Source organism: Callorhinus ursinus, unplaced genomic scaffold (assembly GCF_003265705.2).
Source record: "Callorhinus ursinus isolate GAN/ISIS: 27379988/994484 unplaced genomic scaffold, GSC_fseal_2.0 scaffold61, whole genome shotgun sequence".
Lineage (NCBI taxonomy): Eukaryota > Metazoa > Chordata > Mammalia > Carnivora > Otariidae > Callorhinus > Callorhinus ursinus.
Window position 1 is genome coordinate 3,933,218 of NW_027397123.1, and position 22,218 is coordinate 3,955,435.

The following is a 22,218-nucleotide window of genomic DNA, read 5'->3' on the forward strand; positions in this document are numbered from 1 at the left end:
AAAAGACCTGAATAGATACTTTTTTCAAAGAAGACACGCAAATGGCCAAGGGTACATGAAAAGGTGCTCATCACTCATCAACAGGGACATACAAATCGAAGCCAGCGTGAGATAACACCTCACACCTGTTAGAATGGCTATTATTAAAAAGACAAGAAATAACCAATGCTGGTAAGGATGTAGAGAAAAGGGAACCCCGTGCACTGTTGGTGGAAATGGAAACTGGTACAGCCACTGTGGAAACAGTATCAAAGTTCCTTAAGAAATTAAAAATAGAACTATCATATGATCCCAGCAACCTCATTTCTGGGTATATATATCCAAAGGAAATTAAATCACCATCTTGAACAGGTATCTGTATTCCCATGTTCACTGTAGCACTATTCAGAATAGTCAAGGTATGGAAACAACCTAAGTGCCCACAGACAGGTAAATGGATAAAGAAAATGTGGTGTGCGTGCACGCGCACACACACAGAGGAGTATCAGCCAGCCTTTAAAAAGAAGTAAGCCTTCCATTTGTGACAACATGGGTGATTCTGGAGGGCACTGTGCTAACTGAAATAAGCCAGAAAAAGAAAGACAAGTACTGCATGGCATCACGTATGGAATCTAAAAAAGCTAAGAGGAGCAGAGAGAATGGCAGTTGCCAAGGGCTGATGGGGGTGGTGGGCTGGGAATGGGGAGATGTTGGTCCAAGGGTCCAAACTTCCAGTTAGAAGATGAACAAAGTTCTGGGATTCTAATTTACAGCATAGTGACTAGAGTTGACAATACTGCCTGAAAGTTGCTAAATTTTATTTTATTTTTAAAAGCCTTTTGATTTTTATTTTATTTTTTTTATAAGAGACAGAGAGAGAGAAGCAGAGGGAGAAGCAGGCTCCCCACTGAGCAGGGAGCCCGATGAGAGACTCGATCCCAGGACCCCGGGATCACGACCCGAGCCGAAGGCAGACGCTTAACCATCTGAGCCACCCAGGCTCCCTGAGAGTAAATTTTATATATTCTTGCCACACAAATACACACACATGCAAAGGTAATTATGTGAGGTGATGGAGGTATTAACCGTCCTTATTATGGTAATCATTTCACAATACATACGTGAATCAAATCATATCGTATACCTTAAACTTATACACTATATGTCAATTTTATCTCAATAAAGCTGGGAAAAAAGGTTACCTGGGCTTGATTTCAGAGTTCAGGATGTTCAACTGGTTCTGGCAGTGAGACAGCCCCTCCAACTGGGGGGTGGGGGAGGGGGTGGCAGTGAAGCTGATGGTACTTTCCAGCACTGTCTGGACACCCCTGCCCCGCTCCAGCTTCCTACTGTGCAGAAGCTATGCTAATGTGGTGGGCTCTTGCTCCTGCAGCATGTAATAGTATGTTCTTGACATAAAGAGTTCCAACAGGTACCTCCCGATTCCTCAACTTCTCAATTGTAGGGGAGGTAGCTGGGCCCTGTGGCATGCCTGTTCTTGAGTATTTTCTTGAGGGTCATTTCTGCAAACCCAGGCTACAGCCCGCTTCTTCAGATCTTCCAACTGTTAACCACTTTTGGAAGCCATCAATATTTCAGTATTCAGTATACTCAGTATCTCTAAAAAATAATAGCTTAAAACACAACCTCAGTATCAGCATCACACCTAAAAAATTAACAATAATTCCTTAACATAATAAAATATTCAGTGTTTAAATTTCCAACTGTCTCATAAATGCCAATAAAACAGTTTGCTTCAAAGGCGCCTGGGTGGCTCAGTGGGTTAAGCATCTGCCTTTGGCTCAGGTCATGATCTCAGGGTCCTGGGATCAAGCCCTGCATTGGGCTCCCTGCTCAGCCTCCCTCTCCTATGCTCTCTCTCTAATAAATAAATAAAATCTTGAAAAAAAAAAGTTTGCCTCACAATGTCCACAATAGCCGAACTATGGAAAGAGTCCAGATGTCCATCAACAGATGAATGGATAAAGAAGATGTGGTGTATATACAATGGAATACTATGCAGCCATCAAAAAATGAAATCTTGCCAACAACGTGGATGGAACTAGAGGGTATCACGCTAAGTGAAATAAATCAATCAGAGAAAGACAATTATATGATCTCACTCATATGTGGAATTTAAGAAACAAAAAGGATCATAGCAGAAGGGAGGGAAAAATAAAACAAGACGAAATCAGAGAGGGAGACAAATCACAAAAGAATCATAGGAAACAAACTGAGGGTTCCTGGAGTGGAGGGGGTTGGAGGGATGGGGTAACTGGGTGATGGGCATTAAGGAGGGCACTTGCTGTAATGAGCAATGAGTATTATATAAGACTGATGAATCACTAAACTCTACCTCTGAAACTAGTAAAACATTTGTTAATTGAATTTAACTTAAATGTTAACTGAATTTAACTTTATTGAACTTAAAAATAATTTTTTAAAAAAAATTTTAAAAAGTTTGCTTCATTTAGGATCCAAATATTTACCTTTTTAAAAAGATTTTATTTATTTAAGAGAGAGCGTGAGCAGGGGGAGAGAGAAGCAGGCTCCCCATGGAGCAGGGAGCCCAATGCGGGGCTCGATCCTAGGACCCTGGGATCATGACGTGAGCTGAAGGCTGACATTTAACTGACTGAGTCACCCAGGGAACCCCCAAATATACACCTCTTAAATCTCTTTTAATCTATATGGTCTTCCCCTAATACCCTCCCTCCTTTTTTCCTGCATTGAGAGTGCATTTATTGAAGAAAATGGGTCATTTTTCTTGTAGAGTTTTCCAAAATCTAGTCTTTTCCAACTGCTTCCTATGATGCAGTTTAACATGTTCCACTGTCCTCTATAATTCCTGTGAATCAGAAGTTGAATCTAGAAGCCTGATCAGATTCAGGTTTATTTTGGCAAAACTTTTCATGAGTGGTTATGAGTACTTCCGTCTGGAGGCACATACTATTCAGCTGTCTCTCTTTAGTGATGTCTGCTGCCACCAACATCATGTTTCAATTCATTAGGGGTTGCAAAATGCTGATGTTTTAATTATTTCTCTTCTTCATTTATTAGCTGGAATACCAGGGTTTTGTTTGTTTAGAGAGACGTGTTTAATTGTAAAGTTTGGCACACTCCAGCACCAGGTATGGCCTTAAGTCAAAGCAGCAGGATTTGAATACTATGCAGCGACTCCCATGCAGCCTTACACGGCGAAGAGGATGAAAAAGGCGACCATCAAACAGAAGAGCCCCATGGCCTCAGACAGGGCAAAGCCCAGAATGGCAAACGAGAGCTGCTGCTTGAGACAGATTCCTGGCACAGTCAATAATCAAGCTGCCAAACATTGTTCCAATGCCAGCCCCCCTGAACGAGCCACACCAGCTGTGGCAGCCCCAGGAGACACCACCAGTCTGGAACGTGCGTCAGGCCATCTGGCATGGGGAACTGCTGCAGGATGGCTGTTTAGATGGGATCTCTGGCCTACTCAAGGAGGCAGACATAGGCCTGATTAGACCCCCTGGTACAACAGTGGACGAGAGCTGGAAGGATGAGTACTGTCCCAGGGGTCTGCATTTTCAGTCTGCACTCCCACTGCCCCTGCTCCAGCCACAGTGCTTGCTCTGCTCAAGGTGACTGGAATACCAGATTCGTTTTTTTTTTAAATTTTATTTATTTATTTGAGAGAGAGAGAGAGCACATGAGCAGGGGGAGAGGGACAGAGAAAGAATCTCAAGCAGACTCTGTGCTGAGACTGTGACCTGAGCCAAAACCCAGAATCAGACACTTAACCAACTGAACCATCCAGGCACCCCTGGATATTTTTTTCAAGGTAATGTAAAAACTTATTGCAAAGCTACACTGAAGCCTGTAAAATGTTGGCTCACGTTGAATTGAAAATAACGAAATACAGGTGTGATACTAGGTCCAACTTCACTAGATCCAAATTCCTATTAAGTCTCTACTTCCTATGCCTTGGGAGGTTTCCATTTTCTGCACTGAACCCTCTGATACAGATGCACTAAAAGGACACCCACAGCCCCACGAACCAGCAGATGGCTGCAAGTGGCAGTGTCCTCACTCATAAAACAGGGGTCATAACAAAATCTATGGCTTGAGTTGTTAGAAGGCCAGAGAATAGGCAGGTAAGGTGCTCAGCGGGGTAGCTTCAGAGTAGTTTTATAGCCTGCAGCTATACCCTAAGGGGGAGTGAGGAAGAAAGTCCTGTACTCAACTGAAAGAGGAGAGGTGGATGAGAAATGGTCTTGTAGCAGTCTCCTGCAAAAGAGATGGATGAGAAACTGCCTCACAGCAGCTCTTTACAAGACCGTCCGTCTCCCTTTGTTTCGGAAGGAATCCCCAGGCCTTCTGCCAAAGTTCGGGCCAGACCACAGCTAAGTTTTCCCTACGTGGCTTATGGGGAGATGTGTAAGGCTGTCACGGTGCCATGGAAGAACCATTCATCCTAGAGGCCCCCCTCCCCCCCACAGGTCACTTGCCAATGACGAGAAGGGAAAACATCTTTCTGGAGGAGATAGCTGGTGGCCATCCCCGTTCCCAGGGATCTGACTTGGCCATCACTATTGGGGCAACCTGGCATCAGGTACCTCCTGACAGGAAGCAATAAGGAAGATACACAAGAAAGATTCTTATAAAAAGTACTTCACCTGTACCTAATCAGGCCTTTAGAGCAAACTTCCAGTTTTTAAGAACTACAGATCGGGACACCTGGGTGGCTTAGTTGGTTAAGCGTCTGCCTTCGGCTCAGGTCATAATCCCAGGGGGTCCTGGGGTTGAGTCCAGCATCAGGCTCCTTGCTCAGCAGGGAGCCTGCTTCTCCCTCTGCCTGCCACTACCCCTGCTGTGCACTCATTCTTGCTCTCTCAAATAAATAAATAAATAAATAAAATCTTAGAAAAAACAAAACACACACTACAGAAGATGGCAGAAGCAGCTAAATGACACCATGAGAAAGCAATTAGGCAAATCCGGAGTGGGGGATACTCTACAGGACAGTTGTTGGCCTGGCCTCTTAAAAAAACCCATCTTCTAAGAGCAGGTGGAGCAGGGAGGCTACTGTAGAATTTAAGAAACACTAGAGACCTAAAAAACCAAAGCAGAACTTGAACCTTGATTGGATCCTGGTACAAAACACAGCCAACAGTATAGAAGACTTTTGGGGTACAATTTGGGAAATCTGAGTATCAGACATTAGGGAATTAATGTCAGTCTTTCTTAGAAGTGATAATGGTATGAAGGAACATGTCATTTTTCAGAGATACAGACTTAAGTATTTAGGAGTGAAGTGTCTAGATGTTTGGAAACTACAGTTGACTCTTGAATGAGACATGTTTGAATTGCATGGGTCCACTTACCCACAGATGTTTCCCAATCCACACACATGCAGTGCTGTAAATGTATTTTCTCTTATGATTTTAATAACATTTTCTTTACTCTAGCTTACCTTATTGTAAGAACAGTATATAATACATATAACATAGAAAATAACCGAGTGTTAATCAACTGTTATCAGTAAGGCTTCCACTCAGCAGAAGCTACTAGTGGTTAAGTCTGTGGGGAGCCAAGTTATATGCGGATTTTTTTAAATACATGGATGGTTGGCACCCCTAACCCTCACTCTGCTCGAGGGCCAACTGTACTTTTAAATGGTTTAGTAAAAAATACATGTACACACCAAGTAAATATGACACAATATTAACAATTGTTAAACCGAGGTGGTAGGCTAACAGCAATTGTACTCATTGTCCAGTTTTTCTGAAAGCTTGAGATTTTCCATAATAAAATGCTGTAAGAGGGAACGTGCATTTTTAAAAATCCCTGCCCTCACAGAAATTACCTTCTGGTGTGTGTCAGGGCAATGATCAAGGGCGAATTAGTAAAATACAGGGCATATTAGTGGTCAAGCACTTAAGAAACAAAAGGAGCGAAGGGCTACAAATGTGTGTATGGGAGCCGAGATGGTAGGTCGAGGGGTCAGGGAAGGCCCGAGTTATATCTGAAGAAGACCTAAAGAGAGAGCCACGTGGGTCTCTGGTGGAAAGGCATTCCAGGGAGGGTGAAGAGCAAATGCAAAGGCCTCCAGGTTGCAGACAGCCTGGTGTATGTCGACGCTTCATTTGCTCACCCCGTTCCTGTCACCTTGAAAGGCCAGCATGGCAGGAACCGTGGGAGCAAACAAGAAGTGGTAGATCAGAGAAGAGGAGAGCCCTATCAAATCGTTACCAAATCAAATACATATAAAGTACATATTTGTAAATACTTGTAGATATATGGGCAGTCTCTGCGGGAGAATGCCCGGGAAACTGCTAATGGTGGCAGCCTCTGGGCAGAATTGGGCATCTGGGATCTGAGTAAGTCCCCTACATCTTTTCACTAGACTTCCTGTTTTGAAAATTTCACCACGTTGAAGTTCTTTCTTACAGCCAATGCATTACATAAGCTTCTAGTTTCTCAAAGTCCCTGGGCATCCATGAGGGTCCTCTGCTTAGAGCCCTTCCTCCTCATAGGCAGATATTTCAGAAGATTCCTCCCCAGGGCCACTGTCCTTCAATACAAGAATCATCTCTGCTTATCTGAATGTGCTCCGGGTAAGTCTGTCTCTCAACCATTTGAGTGGTCTTGAGGAAACACCAATCCAGCCACAACCTGGTGCTCTAGCTAGTTATGCTGACCAGTCTGGTGGATGATATTCTGGACTACCATTGTGTGGCAATTTCTCTGGGAGCAGCAAGAAAATTTGGCCTACTTAAAGGACTTTCTAATCATCACCATAACATTTAAGAGGAGGCCCAGAACAGAGGGAGAAATTACACATTGTGCAGAAAACTGCTTATTAGGGGCTCCTGGGTGGCTCACTCGGTTAAGCATCTGCCTTCAGCTCAGGTCATGATCCCAGGGTCCTGGGATCGAGCCCCGCATCCGGTTCTCTGCTCAGTGGGGAACCTGCTTCTCCTTCTTCCTCTGCCTGCTGCTCGCCTACTTGTGCTGTCAAATTAATAAATCTTAAAAAAAAAAAAAAATCCTTATTAGATATTAAAAATTTATCATTAATTTCTTAGATGTAATAATGGTAGTGTAACTATGTGTAAAATAAACCTGTAACTCTAAGAGACACATATACTTCCTTATTTCTGCATAACATATGATCCCCAGAATTGCTTTAAAATCACCTAGAGGGGGAGGGAATAATTAGAGGTGAAACTGGTCATTTGTTGGTAACTGTTCAAGCTAGGTGATGGGTATATAGGAATTTTTATTATACTATTTTCATGTGGTTCAAAAATTACATAAAAGTTTTTTGAAATTGTAGAGATAATAAAGGGGCACATACAGATAAATTTTAGCACATCCAAGGGCTTGAGGCTATTTTGTATCACTCACTCTATTGTCTGGTATAGAGAAGGTGGTCAGTTTAATAACATAAAACTTAAACAAAACAGAAAAAACCAGTCACCTTGAAGCCCCTCTTACTGGTCAAGGTATTGATTCCCACCACAGCTTCTTGCCCGATCACCTGGCTCTTTTACACATACACAGTCTTACACTTTTCCAACGAGTATTTATTATTAGTTAAGCCATGATTCAGAATCCCAGGGTGGGGATCACCATGCACCCAGGTCCCCCTTCACCTCCCTGGGAGAAGGAGGGAGGACAGAGGAGAGGTGGGTGAAGCCAGTTCAGATCTTCCCAGGAAATGTGCCTTCTGCCCGCCGGTCGTCCCAGGCTGATACCTGTGGAAAGACAGCCAGTGTTACCCCCTTCCGCTGTGGGGAAACCAGATGGGTGAACTCTGTCTTCCTCACTTTGCCCACCTGTTCAGTCTGTCAACAAGGAAGCCCAGTACTGCCACTGTTCCAGGAGCGGGGGAATCAGTAGTGACCCAGAAAGACAAGAATTACTGTCCAGAATGAACTGAGCCACTGAGGGGGTAGGGGGTTGGGGGGGGCGAGTAACAGGCAGAAAAATCCCACTTCACTGCAGGGCTGTCCCTGGGGAGACACAGGACAGAGATTCAAGAGTGTGTGGCTGTGCCCTGTTTCAGGAACCCCAGAGTCAACATTCAATGATGTACGGCAGAAGAGAGGAAAGAAAAAATACTAGACAGCTGTGAGGGGGGGAAAAAAAAAGAGGCTGATCTATGCTCTGGCATGAATAGATCTCCAAGATATACAGTAAAGTGCAAAAAGATGCAAAACTGAATAGAGTGTAATCCTACTGTTGATCACAGATGTATGCATACATATAAACAATGATGGAAAGGCCCATATCCAACCGTTAACATTCCCCAGAAGTTAACACTCTGCAACTTGTGGACCTTCCTATAGGCAGCCAGAAGCATATCCATTTAGACACACCCACTCACATTTATATGCCATGTATTAGAGGCAGTGGACAAAAGCACGGATAAGGAAGAATGACTCTGAACCCCTGCCCCACCACTTCCTAGCTGTGTGACCTTGGGCAAATTTCTCAACCTTTCAGGGCCTGAGTTTTTAATCATGTAAAATGAGGATAGTGATAATAGTATCCATCTCATCCCGTTTTTTAGCATGTTTGCCCTCATAAGATATAAAGTGCTTACAAAGCAGCTGGCCCACGGTTAAGTGCCTATTTACACACATATATACAGACATGCACACACACAGACCATATCACGAATTCTACTTTTGAAAAACATATATATAAACTGGGCCACACTATATAGATTATCCTGCAACTTGCCTTTTCCCCAAGTCTTAGAGTGCTTTCTGTATTCTGTCACATAGGTCAAGATCCCAGGGTCCTGGGATCGAGCCCTGCGTCAGGCTCCCTGCTTCTCCCTCTCCCACTCCCCCTGCTTGTGTTCCCTCTCTCTGTCAAATAAATAAATAACATCTTTAAAAAAATGTACCATCATTTATCTAACTTGGGTTGTTTCTGAATGCTCCTCATTACAAACAACTCTGCTATGGACACATCCTTGTATACAAGCATCTTTGTAGGATGACTATATGTAAAACTGCCACATCTGGAGAGGTTTTTTTTCCATTTTGACAGATCCTGCCAAAATGACCTCAATTTATAGTACCACTAACATTTAGCACAGTCAACCTTTATAATTCTTGCACCAGACTGCAAGGTAGAATTGAGCATCTCTGCTGTTTGAGTTGTGTTGTCCTGATGACTTGAATGGGGATGGACATCTTTTCAAAAATGCCTGGATTCCCCCGCACTGGACTTGTACTGTCCATAGTCCACAGTTATCTATGTGTGAAATTTCTCATTCGCTGGATTTACCTCTCTGTCTCTTTTTAAAGAGTCAGGCTGGTCTGATCCAAATTTCCCTTTGCCCAATAATCCCACTTCATGGAATGGAAACTCTAGAAACCATTCAAATAGAGGGGAAAATATTTCTTTTTTAAAAAAAAGATTTTATTTATTTATTTGAGAGAGAGAGACACAGCGAGAGAGGGAACACAAGCAGGGAGGAGTGGGGGAGGGAGAGCAGGCTTCCCGCTGAGCAGGGAGACCGACTCGGGGCTCGATTCCAGGACCCCAGGACCATGACCTGAGCCGAAGGCAGACGCTTAACGACTGAGCCATCCAGGCGCCCCGGGGAACACATTTCTTGCAATGAAATTGTACACTGCAGTGTCATTTAAAAAAGTGAAAAAAAGGGGCGCCTGCGTGGTTCAGTCAGTTAAGTGTTCGACTCTTGGTTTTAACTCAGGTCATGATCCCAGGGTCCTGGGATCAAGCCTCCCATCAGGCTCCCTGCTAGGAGCTAAGCAGGGAGTTGGTTTCTACCTCTGCCCCTCCCCCTGCTCATGTTCTCGCTCTCTCAAATAAATAAAATCTTAAAAAAGGGCGCCTGGGTGGCTCAGTTGGTTAAGCGACTGCCTTCGGCTCAGGTCATGATCCTGGAGTCCCGGGATCGCGTCCCACATCGGGCTCTCTGCTCAGCAGGGAGTCTGCTTCTCCCTCTGACCCTCTTCCCTCTCGTGCTGTCTCTCATTCTCTCTCTCTCAAATAAATAAATAAATAAAATCTTAAAAAAATTTTTTTTTATTCTTACTTCACCAAGTTTTTGAAATAAAGAAGCCAGGGCAGCCAGTATAAAGGGGGCTTTGCAGAATACATTTATAAGCCCTAACAAAGGGGACATTACTGGCACCTGAGGGTAGGAACCACACAATCTGATGCTCCCAAGGTGAGGGCAGACCCAGGTCACAGAGAATGGGGTGTAGGGCCAGCACTGGGACTGGAAGCATGCTTCCTGGCACCCTGTCTAGCACAAACCTGATGCAGGCTCTGAGGCTGGAGGAGGGATGCTATGTACTTACAACAGGTTACTCAAGATCACCCAGGGATAAGGGGAAATCCTGGAAGGGCACAGGGCACTCAAAGACACTTGAGACAGTGTGGCTGGGGGGGGGTGGTGGAAAGGAAAACCAGGCAAGCTGAGGGAGACTGCATTAAGGCAATCTGTTCTCAAGAAATAAGCCCCAAAGGCATACATCAAGGATGCTTCAAATATACTGAAAAAAATAGAACATCATCTCCATCAAAAGCGAATCAGTTAAATAAAAGCATATGAAAGTTACTAAAACAAGTAAGGCAGACCTATATGCATTATTGTAAGAAAGGCTTCAAGACACACTGATAAGTCAAAGTAGTCAAAGACTATAGAGTATGACCCACCCATACACAGAAAGCTCCACAGGTCTCTGTATGATTAATTTATACAGAGAAAAAAGCTAACAGGAGTTACCTCAGGGAAGGGGAGCCGGGGAGCACAAGAGGGCTCCTACTTTTATTTTACTGTACTGCTTACTTCTTTTTTTTTTTAAGACTTATTTATTTGAAAGAGAGACAGCAAGAGAGCCCGCCTGAATGGGAGGAAGGGGAGAGGGAGAGAAAGAATCTCTAGCAGATTCCCTGCTGAGCGCATGTCTGGGCTCCATCTCATGACCCTGAGATCATGACCTGATCCGAAATCAAGAGTCGGATGCTTAACTGATCGAGCCACCCAGGCGCCCCTGTTTTTTGTTTTTTAAATGAGTACTATGCCTTGTAGTAGAATCATATTTTGATTCTAAGACACAAGGGCTTTACATTTTAACATCTCTGAAATTAGCATGCTGGTTACGTTCACTTCCGGCATTTTATTTGACCATCTCTCCATGTTTCTTATAGTCAGTGGGATCTTTACTTTGAAGAAACAGTACAATGTTAAACATAAATTCCTTATTTGAAAAAGTGTATGACAGAGTATTAAATGGTGACAAAAGCTCTGGTCAGATCAGGGCTAAACTAACTGCCTTATTGGGTCTGCGTCTTCTAGAGATGCACACTGAAGTAGGTAGGGATGAAAACACATGCTTGGGATTTGCTTCAGAACACTTGAGCAAAGAAGAAAAGGGGACAGATGAAGGGAATGTGGAACAATCTTGAAACTATTCAGTTTGGGTAGTGGGTATAATTGGGGGTCACTGAATCATTCTATTTTTATGTATAATCTGAAAATGTGCATAATAAAAAGGCAGAGAACTGCACAAGATGGTGAGCCCCACAGGGACGGGGAGCCGGCACTGTGTATATATTTGTGGAGTGCATGGGCGAGAGGGACGTGGTGAGGAGAGGGCCCCGGTCGCCCTGGCTGAGAGCCTTGACTGGTTGAGAGTACCGGTGAAAGGAGAGAAGGGAGGCAATTCCAGAAAGACGACAAGGCCGAGTCCCAGGGATGGTGCAATGTCCTGTCCTCCCTCTGCCTCTCCCAGATGAACCCCCTCCAAGCTACTATACTTCTCTCTGCTAAGACCCCACCCCAGCGTCCCAAGGGCCCCAGGAGGTGGCACGTACCCAGGATATGGGGCAGAGGGACTTGTACACACGACGGTACCATTCGCACACGGAGACATCACCCCCTTTAGCAGTCATTGCCTTCTCACAGCGGTGGAAGTCTGTGGAGAGAGTGGTTCAGGGTCAGCCCGGGCCAAGGGCTGGAACACATTTATCAAAACTTGCAGAAATTGGCTTTACTTCACAACCAGTTACATAGACACATACACCCACAAAACAAGGAATGTCTATTTCTACAGATGTACCAAAAAGGGCTAGACAGGCCTTGCTAAGTTGATTTTGTAACCCCTAGACAACTACTGTTTGACTTGAAAATTCTGGGGTCTGGAATGAGGCGGCAACATGAGGGGCATATGTGGGGATTATGAAGTCCAAAACCAGGGCAAGGGAAGGGGAAGATGATCTTGGGGCTAAGATGCTGGCATCCTACAGAGGAGGACAGGAGGGGGATAATCTTTTTTTTAAGTAGGCAATTAATTAAAAAAAAGAAAATTACTCCAGGTATTCCACTCCTGGGCACATGCTCTACACAGAAAAGCATTCGCATGGACATCAAATTACATTTAAGAGAACATTTATAGCATAGTCATTCATAAAAGCCCCAAACTGGAAAGCACACAAGTGTCTGGGAATACATTATGGAAAACTGCACACAATGAAAATGAGCAAACTACACACCACAGCAAGGATGAATCTTCACAACTGCTGAATGAAGAAACCCAAACAAAAGAGAATATATACAATATTTGTCAAGTTCATCAAGAGGCAAACCTAAAAGCAGTGATAAAACCAAAATGTGACTGCCTTAAGCTGACAGGGTAGCATCTCTGGTGCAGAGAGTAGGATGTTGTGTTTACGACAGGGCATGCAGAAGGCAAAGAAGCTCAGAATGCTGACAGGATCTAATTTTCTATCCAGGTTATAGTTACACAGGGGATTCACTTAAGTATTATTCATTTAGCTGTATATTTTATGTATTTCCTGTATGTATGTTAACATCTGTCTCATACACACACAAATAAATCTTAAAATATATATATATATATCATTGTAGGAACCAAAGTTTGTGACCCTGGCCCAGATCTTGGATCTTGAACACAGCTGTGATGAGGGGCATGGGCCTGGCAAGGTAGAATGTTCAGACGGAAAAAAGAGGCCTGGGATGTACAGATCCCCTAGGAGTAGGCAATAGGTAAACACCTTGAAGTGTAGGACCAGGAAGAGGTTCCGCATCCCTTCGCACCCCCCGTGCCCTGCTTACCCAGGTAGTTCTGCCAGCAGTTCCTGGTCTGGTTCTGGTTGGGGAAGCGGCTGTCAAAAGGGGCGGTCTGGTAGTTCTTGATTTTGGTCTTGATGTCTTCTTCTGCCATGGTGCTGATTCTTGGGAGGCAAAGAGAGTGGATGTTGGCAAAAGTTCTAGGGGGCCTGGGCATGGGGATGTCGGCCCACCCAGACACAGGAGAATGGAGTAGGTAGGTGTGAACAAGCCACCACTTTCTCCCTCTCAACATACACACACAGAGGTGAAGGGTGGGGCAAACCCATACATCTAAGTGTGGCAGTTACAGCGGGGCTTGGTGAAGGGGGGTTACTACTTAGCAAAATCAGGTCTTATTTATTCCAAAATAACATCAGCTAACATTCACTGAGTGCTCAGTCAAGACGAAGCACTGTTCTACACTTTACTCCTGCAGCCACTCTAAAAGGTAGGAACTATTGCTATCACTGTTTCACAGACAAGGGACCGGGTGTCTAAGTGACTTCCCAAGGTCATACAAGTGGAGGAGCTGCACCCCATCATCAGCAGAACCTACACTGGAGAGGTTCTTCATCTCTTTGGTGCCATGAACTCCTCAGGGGTCTAATGACCCTCTCTCAGAATATTTTTAAATGCATTAAAAAAAACTGCAGAGGATCACAAAGAACACCAGTTCTATATAGCTGAGGACTTACTGACTACCACAATCTTGAAGTAATCCTAAGTGGAAATGTATTCTGTGACATCTGCAACCATAATGTGATATAAGATGACCTGTGATTTTGATTGCTAATATTACTAGGGTTGTTGCCTCCAGTTCTAACTGAAGGAAATGCTACATTTCAATTACAGATTAAGAAAAATACAGATGTAGGGCGCCTGGGTGGCTCAGTTGGCTGAGTGACTGCCTTCGGCTCAGGTCATGATCCTGGAGTCCCGGAATCGAGTGCTGCATCCCTGCTTCTCCCTCTGACCCTCCACCCTCTCATGCTATCATTCTCTCTCTCTCAATAAATAAATAAAAATCTTTAAAAGAAAAATACAGATGTAATTTCTTCCCCATTCAAGTCCTAGCACACCTTGCATTTTATTGATTTTGCAGACCCAGAGTTAAAAACCTGTTATAAAGTCTTTTAGGAGGTGACACGCAGTTTTCACCTGGGAATGTGAAACTGCCTTTATCCTAGAGAATTCGAAGAATAATGGGGTTACAAAGAAGTGATCAGGCCAGTGTTAAATTCAAGAGATCCAAGGTAGTGGTGGGGATCTGGGGAACCACAGCGTTGTCTCTGGGGGAAAAGCGTAGACGGGTGTAGGGAGGGGGACGTAGAATACCATCGCTGGGACCCAGAAGATTTGTTCGGGGCAGTTGTTTTGCGGGGGGGGGGGGGGGGTTTAGGGGTGACTCTGAGGCCTCTCCAATGTCCAAGCGGGAGGGAGGACCAGAAACTAGGGAGCCTGCGACCCGGGCAAGCCACGGGAGGCCACGCCTGCGGCCTGGTGACTGAGGGCACTACAGTCCAAACTACAGAATCCAAACCCTGACACTGGCTAAGTAGCTTAATATCGCTGAGCTTCAGCTGCGCCACTGTCACAAAAGGATCATTACAGTCCCTACCTCATAGGACTGGAGGGAAAACAAAATGAATTAATAAAGTCACTTGAAATGTTACCTGGCATTAAAGAAGAGCTACATAATCGTTAGCTAGAGGACTACTAACAGAACAGAACCCCAGGGACCAGGGAGGCCGGACGCCGCGGGCTAGAAACTCACTTTGTTCTCGGGAAAACTAGAGTCCGGTTCCTCAATTCCCCAGGATAGGGTCCCAGCTATCCAAGCCCTCGACACTCACCTAAACACACCACAGCAGCACCTCGCAGCTCAATGTGACCCTCAGCAGAAACGCCAGAGCCGGACCGGAAGCGGAATTAAGACCGGCCGGAAGTGGGGAGAAGCCGAGTAAAGGGGAGTCTTCCGCGTGGCTAGAGCGCCCTCGGGGAGGCCGTCCGCGAAGCCATTAAGGCCACGCCCATCCGGGCGAACTCCGGACTCCTATTGGGCTGAATGCCTGTTCATCATCACTCTCGGCCCAATCGTGAGCTTGCGTGGCACTTCGAAGCTCCATGGGGGGCTTGAGACGCTGGTTACCGGTTCTTATCACCTTCCTGTTTTTACCTAGGGGAAGGAGTTTTGTTTCTTGGGGCTAGTTGTGGAGTGGGCCTGGGGAAAATATCCCAGCAAAAGTATCCTTATTCATGCAAGAATTACTTATTGAACGCTTACCCTGTGCCAGGTACTTCTATAAGGCTTGGGGAAGCATCACTGAACAAAACACAAGAATCCTTACCCTCTTTATGCTTATTACGGTATCAATTGTTAGGGGTTTGAAATCGAACCAGTTTTTCTCCCAGGGTCATTTGCCACATTATGAGGAATACCCAGACTCCACTCCCTGTTCATTATCTTCTTTCCCCAGGCCTCAGAAGGCACAAATTAACACAGATACGGGTTCCTGAGGACTCAAAGTCCTGCATCGTAGGAGGGGTTAAGAATAAAAGCTTGGGTCTGGCAGAAATTAGTCAATCTCGGAAAGTGACACATCTATGCTTCTAGTCACAGAGGTTGCTCTGACTCTCATACCCCACAGCTGATCTATCAAGAAATCCTGTTGGCTCTGCCTTAGCAATATATCCAGAATTTTCTCCGACATCTGGTTCAAGTCACAGGCACCTCTAGCCTGGGCTATTGCAGTAGTCCACTCCCTGGCCTCCTGGCTTCCCCACTGCCCTCCCCAATCATCCACTCAGCCAGAGGAGACCCTGTTAACACCTCAGTCAGATCACTTCCCTTTGGTCTAGAACCCTCCCCTTGGGTCTTGTCCGACTCTCTCAGTCAAAAGCCAAAGTCCTTACAAATGATCTACACAGTTTTGTCTCTCTTATACCCTCATTTCCTATCCTTCCTATCCTTCCTCCCACTGCCCCAGCCACACAGGCCTCCTCCTGCTTAAACATGCAGGCTGACTTCCCTCTAAGGGCCTTTGCTGTCCCCTTGGTCTGCAGTGCTCTTCCTGAAGCTGGCTCCCTCCCTCACCTCCTTCAGGTCACCTTGGTTAGTCCTTCCCAGACCAGATATTTAAAATGGGCATCTTGTCAGTCCATGGAAGGACCATTCTTCTTTAGGGGCTCAGTGGTTCCCAGAATGGTGTAGGCTCTCCTTGGGGTCTAGATCGCAGTTCTATCACCCTCAGCTTGGAGTGGGAAGACGGGAGGTGGTTTGGGGGATCAAACCCTAGGCTGAATTTTCCTTAGGAAAAGCACTGGAAGGACACACATTAAATCGTTTTTTGGAGTCTTGAGTCCTCTCTTCAGGGGGGACACGGTAGGTAAACTGGAAGTTAGTGATTGGGTCTGATTCCTTTACAAGTCCCAGCACGGACAGGCACACAGTAGGCCCTGGAGGGACTGAGATGATTCCTCTGAAGGTCCCATCACACAGTGAGCACACACAAGTAGGTCCCCTAAGGGTCTGGGTGTGTCTTAGGATCACACAGGCGGGGGTGGGGGTGGGGGTGGGATGTGAGTGTGGTGGTGCACACTTAGGGTCCCTAGCGGGTTTAGTCAGTATCCGTGGGAAGGACGCAGGCAGCACTCACGACTAGTTTGATGGGATTTTTTATTGGGTCGCTCCTCCCGGTCCACCCCCCGCGCAGTCCGGACAGGCCAGGCCGGGCACGCGGCCCCCGAAACGGTACGTGTACTTGCGCCCACCGCTCTTGCGCACTATGTCGCGGCGGTAGTAGTAGCGTAGGCCTCGGCTCAGTTTCTCGTAGTTCATGCCGGGTTTCCTCTTGCGCTCACCCCACAGCCGCGCCACCTAGGACAGAGGCCCGGCTTAGTCTGAGAGGGCAGGAGGGAGCGGGGCTTGGCCACGGACGGGCGGGGCGGGGGGCGCGGTTTCGGGTACGATCTGGTTGCGAGTTAGTCCAGGTAGCTCCCTGCAGGGTTGAGAGGAGTACGAGCTGGGGGCGGGGCCAACTACTAGGCAAACGGAATGGCCCGGCTAAATTGAACGGGAGGAGACCGGGGCGGGACTCGGCGCGTCTGGGAGGCTCCCGCACCTCTCTGGGGTCACACAGCTGGAACTCGCGGTTGTTGCCAGTCCAGCGGATGCAGTTGCTACGCTCCCCGTCTCGGAGCAGCTCCAGGAGGAACTGCCACAGCTGAATGGGACCTGCAGAGTGCAGGCAGGTGAACACTCAGGATTCCTAGCCCCAGACCCTGTCCCTTCGACGACCCAGCTGTCCGGGCTCCCTCGCTTCGAAGGTCCAAGGGTCCAGGTCCTCCCAACTCGGGGCCCAGAAGTCCAGATCCCCTCCTCCTCGGGGCCCCAAGTGTCCGGATCCCTCCATATAACGAACCCAAGAATCGGCCTCAGGGACCCACGCAGCCGAGGCCCCCATCTCGGAAACTTGGAGGCGTTTGGCTGCCACACCTTGGTGACCCAGGCATCCAGACCCTCACCTCTTTCCTCTCACCTAATCCAGGAGCCTAGGTTCTGGTCTCCTGTTCCCTATTAGACTACCAGTCTAAGTCCTCTCCTCCCTCAGGACCCCCCCTCACCGCCTCTCTCGGACTCTTAGGTAACTAAGCCCCGCACCTTCCCGGCCAGTTTCCCGGGTCCCGCCCTAACGCGCCTAGGCCCCGCTTCACTAGAGTCCGGTCCTGCGGACTTCTCACCTCGGTGGTTATTTTTGGGGTAACAAGCCACGGTTACGCCGCCCGACTGCTGGCTTGGTTCGGAGGACGTGGTGAGATCTGAAGTCTGGTACCCCTTTGAAGAGGTGTTGCAGTCCGTTTGCAGCCCCGAGACCCAGGAGGTGGTATAGTCTGAGCCCGCAGGCCCACCCAACGAAATGGTAGAGTCCGCGCTCGGCTCCCCGCGGAGGCCCTTGCCCCAGTAGGTGGGGCCGTCGAGGCCAATAGAACAGTCCCAGTTGGCGGAGGAGCTGGCGGCGGCCTGGGCGCGGGACCACGAGTTGGTCCCTCCCCCGGAGGTGGTACAGTTCTGGTCCGCGGCCCCCGCAGCACCAGCTAAGGGGGCGGGACCCAGGCCGGGAGGGGCGGGGCCCAGGGCCTGGGAGACGCCGCTCGAAGGGTCCGAGCCCGTGCACGCCAAGTCTGTCCAGTCTCCCGACCACCGAAGAGCCTGCGGGGCGGGCTCTGTGAGGAGTAACAGACCCCAAGTGAGGGGAGCACAGGTGTCCCGGTCCCCGGCCCCCTCAGGGGTTCTTGGGAGTCTAAGCTCTCAGCCCTGGCGCCCTGGGCTCCCGGATCTAGGCCATGCCATCTTAAGGACACAGGGGTTCCGGTCCTAGCCCCGTTCCCCTCAAAGATCAAAGAGTTTAAACCTCTAGCTACGGTGGAGGACCCCAGTCCCCTCTTTACCCCGCCTCTGCGCACACACTCACCCGCCCCCCATGGAGCTTCTGGGTGCGGTAACGCGGAGCCCCAGTCCGGCTGTGGGAGCCCTGTGAGGGATAAGAACGAGCAGAGTTTAGGGAAGGGTGTGAGCAATGACTAGAGACGCCCCCTCGACCACTCAGCCAGCAGCCTTTATTTGTCAGGGACTGAGTTATTGCCCCCAGCCCCTACTCACTCACACCTAGAACTCAGGACCCTGGCCTCGTCCTCTTTCAACCTCAGGACTTCAGGCCGGCAGCCCTCTCCCCCCTCCGCCTCCGGAGTCCAGGCACGCCCCCTTCCTCCCTCAGCTCCCAGGAGTCCCAGCCCACAGCCACCTTTCCAGCGTGTCTCCGCTATTAGCGTGTCCCCGGGGAGCGCCAGTTCGGGGAAATAGAAGCCGAGTTCAGCTCCTTCTGCAGGCAATGAGGCGGTTAGGGCCGAGTCGGGGTCAGCGGAGGCCCCCACCTGTGCACCCTCCCCTCGCATGGACTCCGCCCCAGCAGCCTACCCAGCCCTGACAGCCCGTTCCCTGGGGGCACTTCCTGTGGAGACGCTTCATCCCAGTTCCAGAAGTCCATGGATGCTCCTTGTGAATGTTCTGGGCAGGGAGAAAAAAGGGAGTAAGCGGTGAGCCGGTGACACTTAGGGACCCTGGAGTCTGGGCCCCAGCCCTTGCTTCCCTCAGACCCAGGAGTCCACGCCTTTTGCTCCCTCCTTCCGCAGGACCCTGGAATCTTGGCCTCCAGTGTCCCTTTTCTCAGACTAGGAGTAAGGGACCTCAGCCCTCTCCTCCCTCAGACCCAGGAGTCCAGGCCCCCAGACATCCAGTCCCCAGCTCATGGCTCACCTCTGGCGGGTTTCTCTGTCCCCGACCAGGGGTCTCAGCCCCATTTCATACCATGTACCCCCTCCCCTGGGGGCCTGGGCAGGGGGGAATTTTCCGAGACGTCAGAGCCGGGGGTCGCAGCGGGGTCGAGTTGCAGGGCCCGGGGCGGGGCCAAGGGCCCCCCGCCCACCCCCCACCCCCCACACCTCAGGGATGGCCGCCTGCCTCCTGATAGCTACAGCTGTCCTGCTGCAGGGGTGGCTTGGACTTGGGACAGGAGCTTGGGGAACGGCGGGCTGTGAGAGACCCCGGGTGCGGAGGCGTGTTTACGGGGTGATGGGGGTGGAGCGGGGGGTTGGGTGGCCAGGTTTTCCGTCTTGGGGACTTGATCCTGCGACATGGGGGGTAGGGGGGAGGGTCTGGGGTCAGCTGGGCTGCGCCAGGCTTATCTGCAACAGGAAGGGGGATTTCCGGCCAGACCCCAGGTCCGCCAACGTCACAATCTGTAGGGGGACTGCGAGGCGGGGTGGAGGAATATGGTTGGGGGAGGCCAACCTAGGATCCCCCTCGAGGGCTTTGAGGACGTTCTGGGGCTGCTCTTGAGGAGTGTCAATCATGATAACACACCAACAATGTAAACAATAACCAGAGTAATTCTAATAGCTAACAGTTATTGAGGGCTCACTGCATGCCACCAACTGTACCAGGGGGCTTCATTTAATCCTTTTCTGAAGTAAGTACTAGTCTTCATTTTATGAAAAGGGAAATTGAAGCAGACTTCCCTTCACTTCTCTTCATCTCTAGAATCCTATGCTATAATAGTTTGAGACAAATGGGGGAAATTTGAGTATGAATTGAATATGAGATATAGAATTATTCATTTTCTTAGATGTGATTATGGTATGAAAGCTGTCTCTATAAGGAAATGAACACATATTTGGGGGTGAAGTATTACTTGCTTCAAATGATTCAGCAAAAAACCCAACCCACCTGTATACATGTAACATATACATACATGCAATAGTTGGGACATAATTATACTCAGAAATTATTTATCCGAAACTTCAAATATAACCTAGGTCTCCTGTATTTTTTTTTTTAAAGTTTTGTTTATTTATTGGAGAGAGAAAGAGAGAGAATGCGATCAGGGGGAGGGGCAGAGGAAGAGGGGGAGAGAGAAGCAGAATCCCCACTGAGCACTTGAGTGCAGAGCCCAAAGCCCAACTGGGGGCTCGATCTCACACCCCTGAGACCATGACCTGAGCCAAAATCAAGAGTTGATGCTTAACTGACTGAGCCACCCGGGTGCCCCTGTCCTGTATTTTTATTTCCTAAATCTGGTAACCCTAAACCTAGGTAGCTTGGCTTCAGAGCCTGTGGTTGTACCCATCCTGCTGCATGTATTAGTAAGTATTTACCATTAAAAAGAAACTCTTTGATATGGGCATTTTCCAGTATTCACCCTGCCTGACCATTAACCACTGCCATTCTGAGGGTGGGAGGACCGGGGTGTGGGCACTGCTCTTCTGTTCATGTTACATTAGGGAAACTGGGCCTTAGGAGGGAGAGCCACTTAATGGGTCACAGAGTGGGCAAGTGGGGAGTGCTGGGATTGGTCTCAGCATTGGGGGAGCAAGGAGCCCCCAGGCATCACTGCTCCACCATCCATCCAACCCAGGGGCCTGCAGGGTGTCCTGCTGATCCCCACCAGGCACCAGGCCTCCTCTCCCTGAAGCTGGCCTTTCTCCTGTGTGTGTCTGTCTGTCCATGGCTCTCTGCCCAAGTCAGGGTCCCTGGCTCTGGGTCTCTGTTGCACCAGGCCTGACTCCAGTGAGGCCTCGTGAGGCCAGGTCACCCAGTCTCACCCTCCCCATCTCTCTCCCTACTTCCTTCTCTCTCTGTCCCCATTTCTCTCTTTGGGTTTTCTCCCCATGTCCCTTCCCACTGTACTGCCTTCGCCTGCAGTTCTCACCTCTCCTTCTTTGTCCCCCCCCCGTCTCTCCATCTCCCGCCAGCTACATCTCTTCATCTCTTGCCATCTGTCTCTCAACCCCACCGTTGAGCTTTCTCTCCCTTTCCTCAGGAGGACTTAAATGCACACATTTAAAAGCTTCCTTTCGGAGATAAACCGTAAGAGACTCTTAATCATAGGAAACAAACTGAAGGGTTGCTGGAGTGGAGGGGGGTGGGGGCGATGGGGTAACTGAATGATGGACGTTAAGAAGGGCACATGATGTAATGAGCCCTGGGTGTTATATAAGACTGATGAATCACTGACCTCTACCTCTGAGACCAATAATACATTATATGTTAATTAATTGAATTTAAATTAAAAAAAAAAAAGCTTCCTTCCTGCAATCATTCCCTCTTCCCATCTCCTCCCTTGTTCCTCTGACTGAAGTGAGCAGAAGGGGGTTGGAGCAGGAAGGGCTAGTGATGTGGGGGGGGAGGGATTGAGGGTCTTGGGGCTGGGTTGTCTAGCCCAGGTGGCAGGGGGCTGAAGGGCACTTCCTGCGAGGGAGGGAGGCCCTCACCCTTCTAACCAGACTGGAAAATGTGACGTCAGAGAGGGAGCAGTAAGGGAGGAAGGCGGGAACAGAGGAAATTTGACACCTCTCCTGGGTGACCAGCTTCCCAGAGAGGTCTTGGCATTGTTTCCTTCCTCCTCCCATGCCCCCTCTCAACCCAGGGTTCTGCTGGCTCTGCCCCTTGGAGACCCTCATCCCCTCCCCACGGCTTGAACCACGCAGTCTCTCTCCTCTGCCTGGTCCCCGCTCCTGCCTCCTTCAGGCCTCTAGTCCACAGCATGGCCGTGTTAGGGCTCCTTCTAAAGTGCAAATCT

General features: G+C 48.4%; 2 protein-coding genes across 2 annotated transcripts; both read right to left on the reverse strand.

Moving 5' to 3' along the window:
• Positions 1-7,523: 7,523 nt before the first annotated feature.
• COX6B1 (cytochrome c oxidase subunit 6B1) lies at positions 7,524-15,056 on the reverse strand. The gene is made up of 4 exons (XM_025854602.2): positions 14,938-15,056; positions 13,088-13,206; positions 11,827-11,927; positions 7,524-7,715 (listed from the first exon to the last, which is right to left on the reverse strand). The coding sequence occupies exons 2-4, from the start codon at positions 13,194-13,196 to the stop codon at positions 7,662-7,664; spliced, it is 264 nt and encodes an 87-aa protein (XP_025710387.1). The 5' UTR covers positions 13,197-13,206; positions 14,938-15,056; the 3' UTR covers positions 7,524-7,661.
• A 1,687-nt stretch (positions 15,057-16,743) lies between these two features.
• On the reverse strand, positions 16,744-19,812 carry ETV2 (ETS variant transcription factor 2). Its single transcript, XM_073885374.1, has 7 exons — positions 19,398-19,812; positions 19,059-19,148; positions 18,841-18,963; positions 18,556-18,615; positions 17,825-18,307; positions 17,206-17,318; positions 16,744-16,961 (listed from the first exon to the last, which is right to left on the reverse strand). Exons 2-7 carry the CDS (start codon positions 19,126-19,128, stop codon positions 16,761-16,763), a joined length of 1,050 nt encoding a protein of 349 aa, XP_073741475.1. The 5' UTR covers positions 19,129-19,148; positions 19,398-19,812; the 3' UTR covers positions 16,744-16,760.
• Positions 19,813-22,218: the final 2,406 nt, after the last annotated feature.